The sequence below is a fragment of the Crinia signifera genome, chromosome 8, assembly GCF_055691185.1.
Source record: "Crinia signifera chromosome 8, ASM5569118v1, whole genome shotgun sequence".
In the NCBI taxonomy this organism is placed as follows: Eukaryota; Metazoa; Chordata; class Amphibia; order Anura; family Myobatrachidae; genus Crinia; species Crinia signifera.
In genome coordinates, this window is record NC_139224.1 from 121,360,937 (window position 1) to 121,373,272 (window position 12,336).

At 45.1% G+C, this 12,336-nt stretch overlaps 1 protein-coding gene across 2 annotated transcripts in view; it reads left to right on the forward strand.

Annotated features, from left to right (window-relative positions):
- BCAR3 (BCAR3 adaptor protein, NSP family member) overlaps positions 1–12,336 on the forward strand; it is a 288,114-nt gene that overhangs the window by 187,452 nt on the left and 88,326 nt on the right. For both annotated transcript variants that reach the window (XM_083157075.1, XM_083157074.1), the window contains one exon: positions 8,263–8,591. In XM_083157075.1, coding sequence (XP_083013201.1) covers positions 8,272–8,591 — 320 coding nt within the window. In that variant the 5' untranslated portion in view covers positions 8,263–8,271. The remainder of the gene's footprint in view (positions 1–8,262; positions 8,592–12,336) is intronic.

The following is a 12,336-nucleotide window of genomic DNA, read 5'->3' on the forward strand; positions in this document are numbered from 1 at the left end:
GTGGCCTGTAGGATGCAGCGATCACATACACTGATGAAAGGCATTCGCAGGGCTTCTGGAAATGGCCGTCTTATCAGATAAGGCAGGCAGCACTTACAACCCTGCATGTTTGACTACAAACTGTAGACCACTGATATTTGACATCTCATTTTCTTTCCTGGACTTCACTAAGCACAGTGAGATTCACATAACTTGTTAATGGACCTACACACAGGGAGATTTTGCTAAAGGATCTGAACGACGCTAGATTGCTCTGATCACTCGGCACACAGTGCTGCACAGCGATGTGTGCTGAGAGATCTGTCAGGGCCAGTGTTCTCCGGTGAGAACACTGGCCCTGACCGGCGAGTAAGTAGATTTATCCAGCATGCTGGATATGAATCGCCGGGCAATAGCGACACACATTGCTGTGGCCCATAGACAGATAGGGTCAGATCGCATAGAAAATGCCCTGAAATCGCCCTGTTTATAGGCCCCATTACTCATTACTCTACCATTTAAACTCTATTATGTACACAAAGACCATTGAGCTGCAGAACAGCTAATGTCAAACAGTGGATTCAGCTCCAATTGCAATTTTGGTAAAATCACAAAACTGTAACTGTTTGCTATCGCATGCGGGGGTGGCCCAGAATAAGATCCTCTACCTGCGCAGCCTGGCGTAAGGCACTCCACTTCCATTGTTCCATTCAAAGCAACTGCATGTGCAGCCACCCTAAAAATGGTCCGTACAATTCCCCCAAAACACTGTTTCGCCACCCCCTCAATGCCTGCCGTTGACACTCAGTGCTATGGCATCCTACTGGAATGCGATCGCTCTTTGAACATGCTGCAGCCTTTGCGCGGTGGACCGAAAATCGCCAGTTTATGAATATCAGATTTCTGCATCTGAAACTGAATAAGGCCTTAAATATATGGTTAGAGATAGACTCCTGTCAGCATTTGGTGTTTGATTTTCATCATCATATCATATAATTGGATTCAGTTATGACTTCACCAGAAACTTTGGATACGGTTCACAATCTCAAACTCCTCCCCCCCAATATCTTATTGGAAATGCAAGTAAACTGGTGATTGGGTACAGCATACTTTCCTCAATATTCAAATAGTCCATTGCATACTGCTGGTAGTACTTTCTTCCCAGTCTGTATTGGGGTATATATATATATATATATATATATATATATATATATATATATATATATATATATATATATATATATATATATAAACAGAACTGTCCCAACATACATCACTACACTAGATTCATACTTCCCCCAGTGTGACCCTTCTACTATGGGGAAGATCTGCCCCTCTTAGCCAGACACTGCTAGCTCCTATTCCCCATTATTTTCTATTCTATTATAGTCCTGTGCTTTTGGACTGCATCTGCTTAGTGTAATTCTTTAGAAAATTAATCTTCCTCTAGTCCCCAAAACTTGAGGCATTCCTTCATTTTCACCCCTTCAGGGAATCTTATTAAACTCTTTAAGACTCCAAGGCAATATTATCAGATCACCCCCACTTCCTCCTGCACAGTTCACCATTGGCAAATTTGTTGATCATCACAAGATTATTGCCGCACACTCTTAAACTGCCCCCGGGCCTACGTGGTCACAGGTAGTTAAATATAGCTGCACAGTCACACAGCAGCAGTGTCAGCCCTGCATAGAGCTCATGATAGTGGCACTGTTGGCCCCCTTTTATGACCACTGTCCTGAAGCTGAAGTTTCCCTGCAGGCAGCAATCGGGCATGTAGGCCCAACTTCTCCTTTATCTTATGCTCACAAATTGCAGCCCACAAGCTCATCTCCACGCCCCAGGCACAGTCACATCCAAACAAAGCTATCTATTGGGCTGGAAGTGCCAGCATCGGATCAATTGGGCAGCCGCATTTGTGGCTGTGGGTGCAGCTGTGCAGCCCTCGGGTCATAACCTGTCTGATGGTACCAGCCACACCACTTCACTTAGCACGAAACAAGCATTTTGGTCTTTCGTGAGAAACTCTTGGTCTTTCGTGAGAAACTATGAAGGTTAGGTGGCCATACACTGGGGCAACTTATCTGTGGCTTCAAATCATATCAGATTTCCCTTAACAGGAGTCCTACAGGTCCTATTTGGTACTTGAGTGCTTATTTCACATAAGATGTACCATGTGATTTATCTGATGCTATACTAGGCTGTAATTCCAGTCTAGTGAGTCATGCGACATCGCATGTGATATATCGCAGGTACTAAAAAAACTCTCACGATGTTCACCGGTTTGCCTGCGATTCGTATAAATCTGTAGCGCAGCCAGTGTGATCTGCAGGCTCCAATGCGATGCTCACGGGAACTCTCATCGCAAACAGATGCGATTTTAAAGCATTTTTTTCAATGGAATTGGATGAAACATGACCAAATTGCCGTGGATTCACCCTAGTGTATGCTAACTTGGTAATCCGACCTGTGTCCCCCACGTCGGCCACACAATTATTTAACATGAAAATAACATTTCAAAATGATCTTAAAGATTCAGACACCGTGGTTTAGCCTTAAAAATGTCAGCTTTGAATTTGTTACTGTCAAATCAATGAAGGAAATGTATGGTGGCAAAGAACGGCTACCCATAACCTTTCATCATCTGAGGTGTGTCCCATGTATAGACCATATAATACATACACATAGGCATACATTGCGTTTGCATAGGGGAGCGATACTGTGCATCTCGCATGCGCATAAATGTTTATGCCCATGTGCAGCCGTGACAAATTGATTATTCATGAGTTACGCCCTTGGGAACGCATTTGCATGCGTGTGGGTGAAATCGCCGTGCGGACGGCGTTTAGATGACCCACAAAGCTGCGAATTTCGCAGCTTGTGGGTCAATCAGAATGACCTCCATAATACATACATTCATAAGTAAACCATAATATAAAGACTCGGAGACATGTATTTGGCAGAATAAAAGTTGTTAGGTGTTTATTTAAAATACATTAAGAATATTCAAATATGTTTATATGAAATAAAGTATGGTGGCAAAGGGTATGTTCACGGAGCAGGGAAATCAGTGGAGACAGAGCCAGTGGAGAGGTTTCCCATCGCCGCCAATCACACTTCTCCATACTGTTCTCTGCTTCATAAACACATCCAAAAGAAATAACATTAGAATAAAATGCAGATCACCCAAAAAGTAAAATATTTATTTAAGAATGCCAATAAACCGAATCAAGACCAGCTTCACTGCCAATTAGAAGTAACACAGGCCCTTATTCTGGTTGGTGCGGTAATATCCGCGTGCGTTCGTGCCGCCGATGTTTTGTGTCTGCGCATGTGCAGAGGTGTCTCTGCGCATGTGCGAGCCGGACGCACGGCCACATTCCGCATGAAATGTGTACACTACGAACAGGGGGTGGAGAGGGGTGTGATGGGCTGTTTGGGCTCATTACCATATGTTTACACCCCGCGTTTCATGGGCGTTCCCATGCAAACGCTGGGCGTACGTATGGTAATGCGGCCGTGACGCACGTGTAGGGGGCGGACATATGACATTGCCGGATGTCAGCTGCCCGCCCAGATCCCTGCTTTTGCACGGAGAAATGCCTGTGTGGTCTGAGGTTGCGGGAGCTGCCTGGCCACTCGGTCCTGCATTCGATGGTCTGCGACCATCGAATGATGGGGGAGGTTCCCTGAGATGGAGGAGGTGTATTCATGAGAAATACACGTGCGGTCCGTTCGGACAGCTTCTTACCGCGTACAGACGGAGTTGTCGATCCGTATGGAAGAATGGGGTTTAGGACGCACGGTGCTGGCCGCATATTCGGATCCGGCCGCACCGATCAGAATAAGGGCCACAGAGACACATGAGGGATAAAGCAAAACTCGGCAAGCAGCCTTGCGAGTCCAACAGATGCCGCCTGAACTTAAAAACATGTTCTATCTCCATACAATGTATATGTGATCCCGATTCGATTTTTGACTATATAGTTAAAATTGGATGTCAAATTGTACCATGTATACACACCATAAGATCGTCCGTGATGATAAGGTAGTGTACAAAGTTTGAAGACAGTTAAAGCGTTCGAGAGTTATCGTTGAACATCCATCCATACACACACACACACACACACACACACACACACACACACACACACACACACACACAGAAACATCATTCAGTTATACTTACGTAGATGATCTTGTCTCGGGGAACACTGAAAATGTATTTAATGAATTTGATTGATCAATGCTAATTATTTGCATAGATGATTGAACGAAAGCCGTTTATTATTGAATATTCTGCATAAGGGGAGGATTCAATTGCTTATGACGAGAAATCAATAAAAACAAAAAAAGCTTCTTTAGTAAATTTAAAAAATCACTGCTGGATTTATTTTAACAGAATAATAAGTCACATACAACCTTTTAGAATGTTTCATTTTGTTCTTTAATTAAGTGGGTATCGGTATAGCCACAAGAAATGGATACGTTGGTCTTTATAAGATTAAGTATAACTGCACTTCTGTGATCCTTTCTCACAGGACTGTGACTATTCAATGTAAGGATAAAACAAGCCGATGCAATATTGCTAACCTGCTGTAAAATTCCAAGAATCTGAGTTTGAAGGAGAGTGTTTGAATGTGCAAGTACATTATTCAAGTAGCTGCAGAGACAGCTGCACACTTCAGCCTGGGTTTTGGGGTTACACAGCTGTGCTGGACAGCAGATCTCATTCAGAAGGGTCTGCTGGGTTCACTCCTAGCGTGATATAAACTCATTAACTCTTTGTAACATCCATACTGTAATAACGCATGAAACTCTAATAATGCACATGTAGGGCGCACCTGGGTTCTCAGTGATGACATGCATTATAGACAAGGACTAAGGGTGGGGTGTATATATAGCATTACTTGTATTAATAAGCTTGCATAAAATATGTAAGGGAGAGGGGGGGGGGGTCCTGCAAATGTATTTATGTAAAAAAAATGCATATAAGTAATTATATAAGTTTTATTTATGGCTTTTATAATGGGTTATATGAATGAAGCAATTGATCCTGTTCATTACTAATGTAAATGTATTTTTGTTTAATAGCTGGGAGGGCTGTCGGGTGACACGGCAGGGTAGGTCCAAAGAAGGGAGCCCAAACGGCCCCCCCTCCGCTTTGCGCACCACCTAGTTACTAAAGGCAACCGTGTGGCGTGAACAGAGAGACTACGTGGCCACGACCCTGCTCCTCCCCCTTGGTGTGAAAGATTTGTTAGCCCACTAGGATTTAGTTACCACCTCCCTGCGGCAGGGCCCGATTTCCCACTAGGCCCGTGAGGTAAGAGCCTATGGGCGGCACCTGCTGGGGGCGGTAAGCAGTGGCGTGATTTTCTTTTGTCACTTTTTTATTTTAAAAATACTTTTGAAACGTGCAGAAAGTGCCGCCCCCTCAGCTGTGCCTGCAGTGTCTGTGAACCGGCACCAGGGATCGAGAGCTGAACACCCAGTGCCAGACAGAGGCAGCCCTGTAATGTCAGTGACCGGGAGCTTTGTGCTTCCGGCTCCGGGGATGGAGTGAAGCTGAACACCCGGGGCAAAAAATGTGATGCCTAGGGCCAGTATGACACTTAAATCCAGCCCTGCCTGCTGGGTGCTGGGGGGGTCAGCACCAATAACACATGCCGGAGCTGCTGTACGTAGCCCATAGGCTACAATGGGCTACTGCCATCTTAGAATGGCAGTAGAAGCGTGACCCAAATCATTCCGGATATTGGTACATTGGGCAGCATTGCATCCCCCATACAAACCTATGGGGATGTGGCTGTGTGTGGAGCAGGAGTGATCGCAGCAGGTACCTGAGATTCTTGCTGCGCTCCCTCCATCATACATTCTGGGGGTACTTAATATTTGCGGCTAACTCCTGTAAATGGGTGTTTTTGAGGAATTAGTTGCAAATATTACATGATAATTGGGCCCCAATATCATTATTTACTGAGATCCTGTTTTGATCTAATTGCCAGTTTCAAGCCTAAGCTTTTAGGTGGCCTTGCGAGCCAGCCTGGGTTCCATTTACTACCGCAGGTAATTACTTTTCTGTCAGACACATGGCTACAGCAGGAACAGGAGACCTACACTATGCTCTTGCAACTAAATCATATTATTTCCCATTAGCGCATGGAGAAGGTACCAAGAGACGCCTCGCACCTCTGCAGTGATCACATCCCAGATACTGAATGTTCACAATGCAGGCTGGTGAGCTTGGTGTTCCAGATTCTGTGTGATTTGGAAAGAGACTAGTCTAATGCTTTACCCCCCTCCCCTATGTGTGTATCGTGACTGCTGAAGGTCAGCTTCTGCACTGTTTGTGCCGATCAGCTTCATTCTTACCAGACGGTATTACTGGATATTAGCAAGCAGCATGGTCTTAACATGAAATGAAATGCATGTCTGTGTGCAAATAGTACATTTATTTTACAATGATCATATTCGTTCCCTGGTATCTACAGCAGGGCCGATTCCAGGTGGTCGCGGTTTGTGCATGTGCAAACCTTGCCTGGCCGTTCACTGCAGGGTCTTCACCAGCGTTTCATGGTTGTTCCCAGATAAACTCTAGGAGTTCCCCTGCTTAGGATGGGATGATTACATCAGCGCCCACACGGTCTTCGGCGAACAACAATAGAAATAAGTCATTATAGACTGACCTTTATTATCAAAGGGGAGAGAAATCCGTCAGAGACCATCTACTGATTTCTCTCCGCTTCGGCCGCATGCGAGGGTGTGTGTTCACGTAGACATCCCCTCGCATGTTACTGAGGAGATTCAGCAGCAAAGGGGGTTCGGCCGGGCAGTGTTTATAGGCTCACTAGGCAGCAAATGTATGCCGCCTAGCGAGCCAATCTGAATCAGGCCCACTGTGCACTGACTTTTGTAATGGGTGTTTAGTTGTACTGAGACTTGTGTATATGGCAGTGGTTATCTATACTGTGTAAGTGATCAGGTCCACACACTGGCCTTTATCTGATTGCAGTACAAATTTGTTTGGAAAGTGGGCAAAACCATGTGCACTGCAGGTGGGGCAGATGTAACATGTGCAGAGAGAGTTACATTTGTGTGAGTTATTTTGTTTCTGTGCAGGGTAAATACCGGCTGCATTATTTTTACACTGCAACTTAGATTTCAGTTTCAACACATCCCACCCAAATTTAACTCTCTCTGCACATGTTACATCTGCCCCACCTGCAGTGCACATGGTTTTGCCCATTTTCCAAACAAATTTGTACTGAGCTCAGATCTGAATAAAGGCCAGTGTGTGGACCTGATCACTTACACATTATAGATAACCACTGCCACATACACAAGTCTCAGTACAACTAAACACCCATTACAAAAGTCATTTTCCAAACAAATTTGTACTGCAATCAGATCTGAATAAGGGCCACTGTGGGAGATTTCTCGAAGCTTGGAGAGAGATAATGTGGGGAGAGATAAAGTACTAAACCATCACGTCATGTTACATGGGCAGGAGCTAATTGACTTCTCTTCAACCTTTGCTAACTCTCACCCACTGTCCTGCAGATGAGCTGTTTCTGCAACCACAGAGTTATTGCTGTGTCCCTAAAGCCCCATACACACTAGACCACCCATGGGACCGCCGACATTGTTGGGTCCTGCAGGTGGACGATAATGTGCATATGCGCACATACGTCACAGGAACCTCACTGAACATGTGGGTCTACATAGTATAATTTGACCTGCAGGTCCAGCCAACAAGCGCGTGCATTGCTGACGATATTGAGCATGCACACTACCTTTTTTTTTTTTTTTTAACGCTCAGAAGAGCAGTTAGTGTATATGGGGATTTAATTTTCTGATGCGCATTTTACTCATCATTTGGGTTAGAGTAACATTGGGTTACAGTAACATTTGGGTTAGAGTAAAATGGTGTGACCTAGAAAATGTTCCGTTTTAGATAATGGCTGTAAAGGTCACAGATGTAAGTGAACAATTACATAATCTGCCCGCGCTGGTAACAAGACCCCCGGTAAAGACATGAAGGGCTTGTGCAGAGTTAGTGGTGACTGTAGTGGAAAGTAGCCAAAGTCACATTGGAGACTAGAAGCTATGTGAATGGGGAACGCTCACATTCTGAGGTGAACACAAGAGCCCAGTCTGTGAAGGAAAGTGTTATTTCTTTCCCTTCTGTCATGGTATTTGCAAAGTCTCTTGAAAATGAAGTATTCTGTGTCTTTTTGTTTCCGCAATTCTGAAAACTGCTCTGTTCCTTCTTTTTGTCAGGACTGAAGAATGATGGCAGCCGGGAAGTTTGCCAGTTACCCTAGAAACGTTCAAACGAGCCATCAGTTCCCACTGGCCTCGTCAATGGATCTCCTGAGCAGTAAATCCCCCCTGACTGAGCGGCGGGCTGATTCGTTTCAGGGTGTATGTATCCATGGCACATTACCCCGTAAGAAGAAGGACAGGACTCCCATTAGATCCAGTGATATGTTCAGCCACATGGGAACGCTGCCACACTCCAAGTCACAGAGGCTTCCTGTTCCTATAATGCAGGATATTATGGAGGAATATCCATTTCAGAACCGTAGAGCAAGAATGTTCCCCACAAGGTAATGTAACAAATATTGCTCTAGGCCAGGGGTAGCCAACTCCAGTCCTCGAGAGCTACCAACAGTGTTTTCCAGATCTCCTCACAGAATCACAAGTGAAGTAACTAGCTCCACCTGTGGTTCTTTTAAAATGTGTTAGTGAGTAATGAGTGCACCTGTGCAGCAGCTAGGTTGTCTGGAAAATGTGACCTGTTGGTAGCTCTTGAGTACTGGCGTTGGCTACCACTGCTCTAGGCTGTCTGTATACAAAGTATTTTCCATGACCTGGAATTATTACATAATCTGCAGAAGCTATCTAGGTGGGAATGCATGACTATGGCAAACCCTGGACAGCAATTCCATGTTGGGTAAGGTTTACCAACTATTGAGCAATTACCAGTATTTAGAGCTGCGGCATAATCCGTCCGTATTATGAGTTGTATTTTTCTATACTACAACAGCACCTCTATCCAATTGCTTGTTCAACTAGCTGTCATTATTAGTGCACCAGCCCTATTCCAGGAGGGGCCAAAATGGGGCAACCCCATATAACGGGCAGGAGGCATATTTCTGCATTCTCATCATCTTGGCACCACCCTTGCTATTTACAGCCGGGTGCAAAAATATGCGGGCACATCACTAAAGTGCGAGCACTTCGCTCCAAGGTAAAGCACTTGCACATGATTGGCAGCTCCTTGGCTACAAAGCCAGAAGTACGGGTGCCATGTTTCATGTGACGTTATGCGGCCGTCCCGACCCCTCCCCCCGGAGCTGCTCGGACAGGCCTGCGGTTTCCGGGCCGCGCACAGAAAACACAGCGACCCACCACTGCAATGTTGTGTCATCTAACCCATTGCAGCCCCCGTAGGACCACAATTTAAGTGTTCACACAAGCTTGTGCAAATATATTTAGGTGGGTGCTTAGGGCCTAATTCCAACCTGGTAGCAATGCTGCAATTTTTGCAAGTAGACAAATCCATGTGCAGAGGGTTAGATTTGGGTGGGGTGTGTTAAAACTGAAATCTAAATTGCAGTGTAAAGATGGGTACACACTGGCCGATATATTGGCGAACAATCAGCCAGTGTGTACCATCGATATATATGTGAATGAAGTCATTCACAGATATGTCGAGTATTCTGTGCAACACAGTCAATGCCCGATACATTTAAAGATATATCTGTGCATTGTGCGGTATGTACAGGTGAACCGCCGACCGCACGTACAGCCACGCTGGGAGCCGCCAGTGATTGACAGCTCAGTGTGCAGCCGCATAAATCTGCAGAGTAATTTGATCTGCAGATGTATCTACTAGCGCATATGTTCCCAAACACGGTCCTCAAGGCACCCCAACGGTCCAGGTATTAAATATATCCATGCTTGGCCACAGGTGACTTAATTAGTAACTCAGTCAGTCTGATTTAGCCATCTGTGCTGAGCCATGGATATACCTAAAACCTGGACCGTTGGGGTGCCTTGAGGACCGCGTTTGGGAACCTCTGTACTAGCGTGTTCCCAGGTTAAGAATAAAGTAGCCAATATTTACCCTGCACAGAAACAAAATAACTGCCAAATCAAATGCTGGGTACACACCAGAACCATTTGGACTCAATTCCCCCGAAATTTGACATGTTGTACGACCGATTGGATGTAAAAAGTGCAGATTTGCACCTGTTTTCAGTACGATTACGATCCGAAGTGCACTCCCGCCGGTCGTTTGTCAGATTGGAGATTTAACCTGCTGCAGTTAAAATTTGTCAATCTACATTCAAGCAGGTACCAATCGTGTGCAGATCATTTGCAGATCGTGTGCAGATTGTATGCTCCAATCCATCGTGAGACCATTCTGAGATTTCAAAGGAAATTGTTTCACGATCGTCCCACGATCATGGTCGTTCTGGTGTGTACCTCTCTGCACATGTTACATCTGCCCCACCTGCAGGTTTTGTCCATCTGCAATAATTACAGCCTTGCTTAAAGGTCTGAATCAGGCCCCAAGCCTTACACTGTGTACATGAGTGAATTCAACTAAAACTGCATTTGAAGCACAGCTTTTGTATAAAGATCATTTACATCTAGAAATAGATAGAAATCTTCAAATATATCCAGGGTTTTAACATAGTACAGGTGGGAAATTTTCTTCAAAGGAAAACAAGTAATAAAACACGAGGACATGCACTGAAACTGGAGGGAGGTAGGTTCAGGGGAAATGTTAGAAAGAATTACTTCACAGAAAGGGTAGTGGATAAGTGGAATAGCCTCCCATCAGAGGTGGTAGAGGCTAAGACAGTAGAACAATTTAAACATGCTTGGGATAGGCATATGAATATCCTTACAAAGAAATAAGGATTAAAAAGGGTTGAGTTTACCTGAAGGGTAAAAAAGGGGCAGACTAGATGGGCCAAATGGTTCTTATCTGCCGTCAAATTCTATGTTTCTATCTATGTAGTGAATTCTGTGAGGAGTGCAGGACCTAATATAACGCCATATAGGACCTGTTTGATAATTAGAGAGTTTGCAAATTGAGCGATTATCATATGACTGCGCAGGCATACCATTTGCATCACGCATCTGTGAGGGGAAATAGTGATAGAAAATGCATATGGATCGTAAGTGCAATGTGGCCAGACTCTTACTGACAGGAAACCCGCTGAGAAATAATAGCAGGCGTGCCTAGGCGGTTTTGAGTCAGGAGTGTGACATCAGCGATGACAACTTCCACCATGTCTCAGTCTTAGATTAATACGTCTGAGAGTTACTCACATTTGCGCAGATAGCAAAAACAGTTCGATATTCCGGGAATTGGGAATGGATTTGGGATAGTGATTAGCGGTCCATTCGCAATTCTTTCGCAACTTAGCAAGGAGCGTTCTCTATTTCTGTCTGGGTGGCGGCTTTCTCCACTGCAAATTCTCACATTAGCAATCAGGTCTGAATCGGGCCCATAAAACTATAAGCAAGTACTTGGGAGATGTGATAGAAACACAGTCACAGTGGGGGGTATTCTGAAGCCTTTCCATAAGCCCCTCACAAACCTGTGCATTCCATGTGCTAAATAAATAACAGCCAACAGCCAAAAGTTCTCTCAGCAGTAACTTGCTTGCAACAAATGGGTAAACATCTCCCAGGCAGTGAGATGCTGAGCTCTGTGCTGTACTCTGTGCTGTACTCTGTGCCTGTTCAGTCTAGTCTGTAGATTTATTACACTGTATGCTCAATATGTGACCAGGAGCTGAAAATACCAGATGTTATCAGAACACAGCAACTGGAGCGTGCCTCTCTGCAATCATTATCTTTTGCTACTTAACGGTAACAGAAGGTCAGCCAGGGAGAATGTGAAACGCTTTAGAAAATTATGTTCAAAGGGGGAATTCATTTGTACTGTTAGTACTGGGCGCCCAGTAGAAGCTGTTCACTTGTTTTGCCAGTGGGTGGGTGCCCATTATTTCTGCTCGCACACTCCTGAGGTGGCGGATGGAAATCTGGCCAAGGTTGGGCATTTGGGCATCTAAACTACCATTTTGGCAGCATGCCCAACTCTTTGGATTGGTTTAGGCAAGTGGTGAACAGCATTCTGCCCAAAGTCGGGCTTTTTGGGCATCTAAGCTGCTGTTTCAGTAGCACACCCAATGCTTTGGTTGTTCTTTCTGCTTAGGAAGACAGGCACCTATATGATGCCTCCATTCAGGGCCGGTGCAAGGCACCGGAGCGCCCCAGGCGAGTCGGGGTGGGGGCGCCCCGAGCCGGGGGGTGGGGGGGTGGTACCTG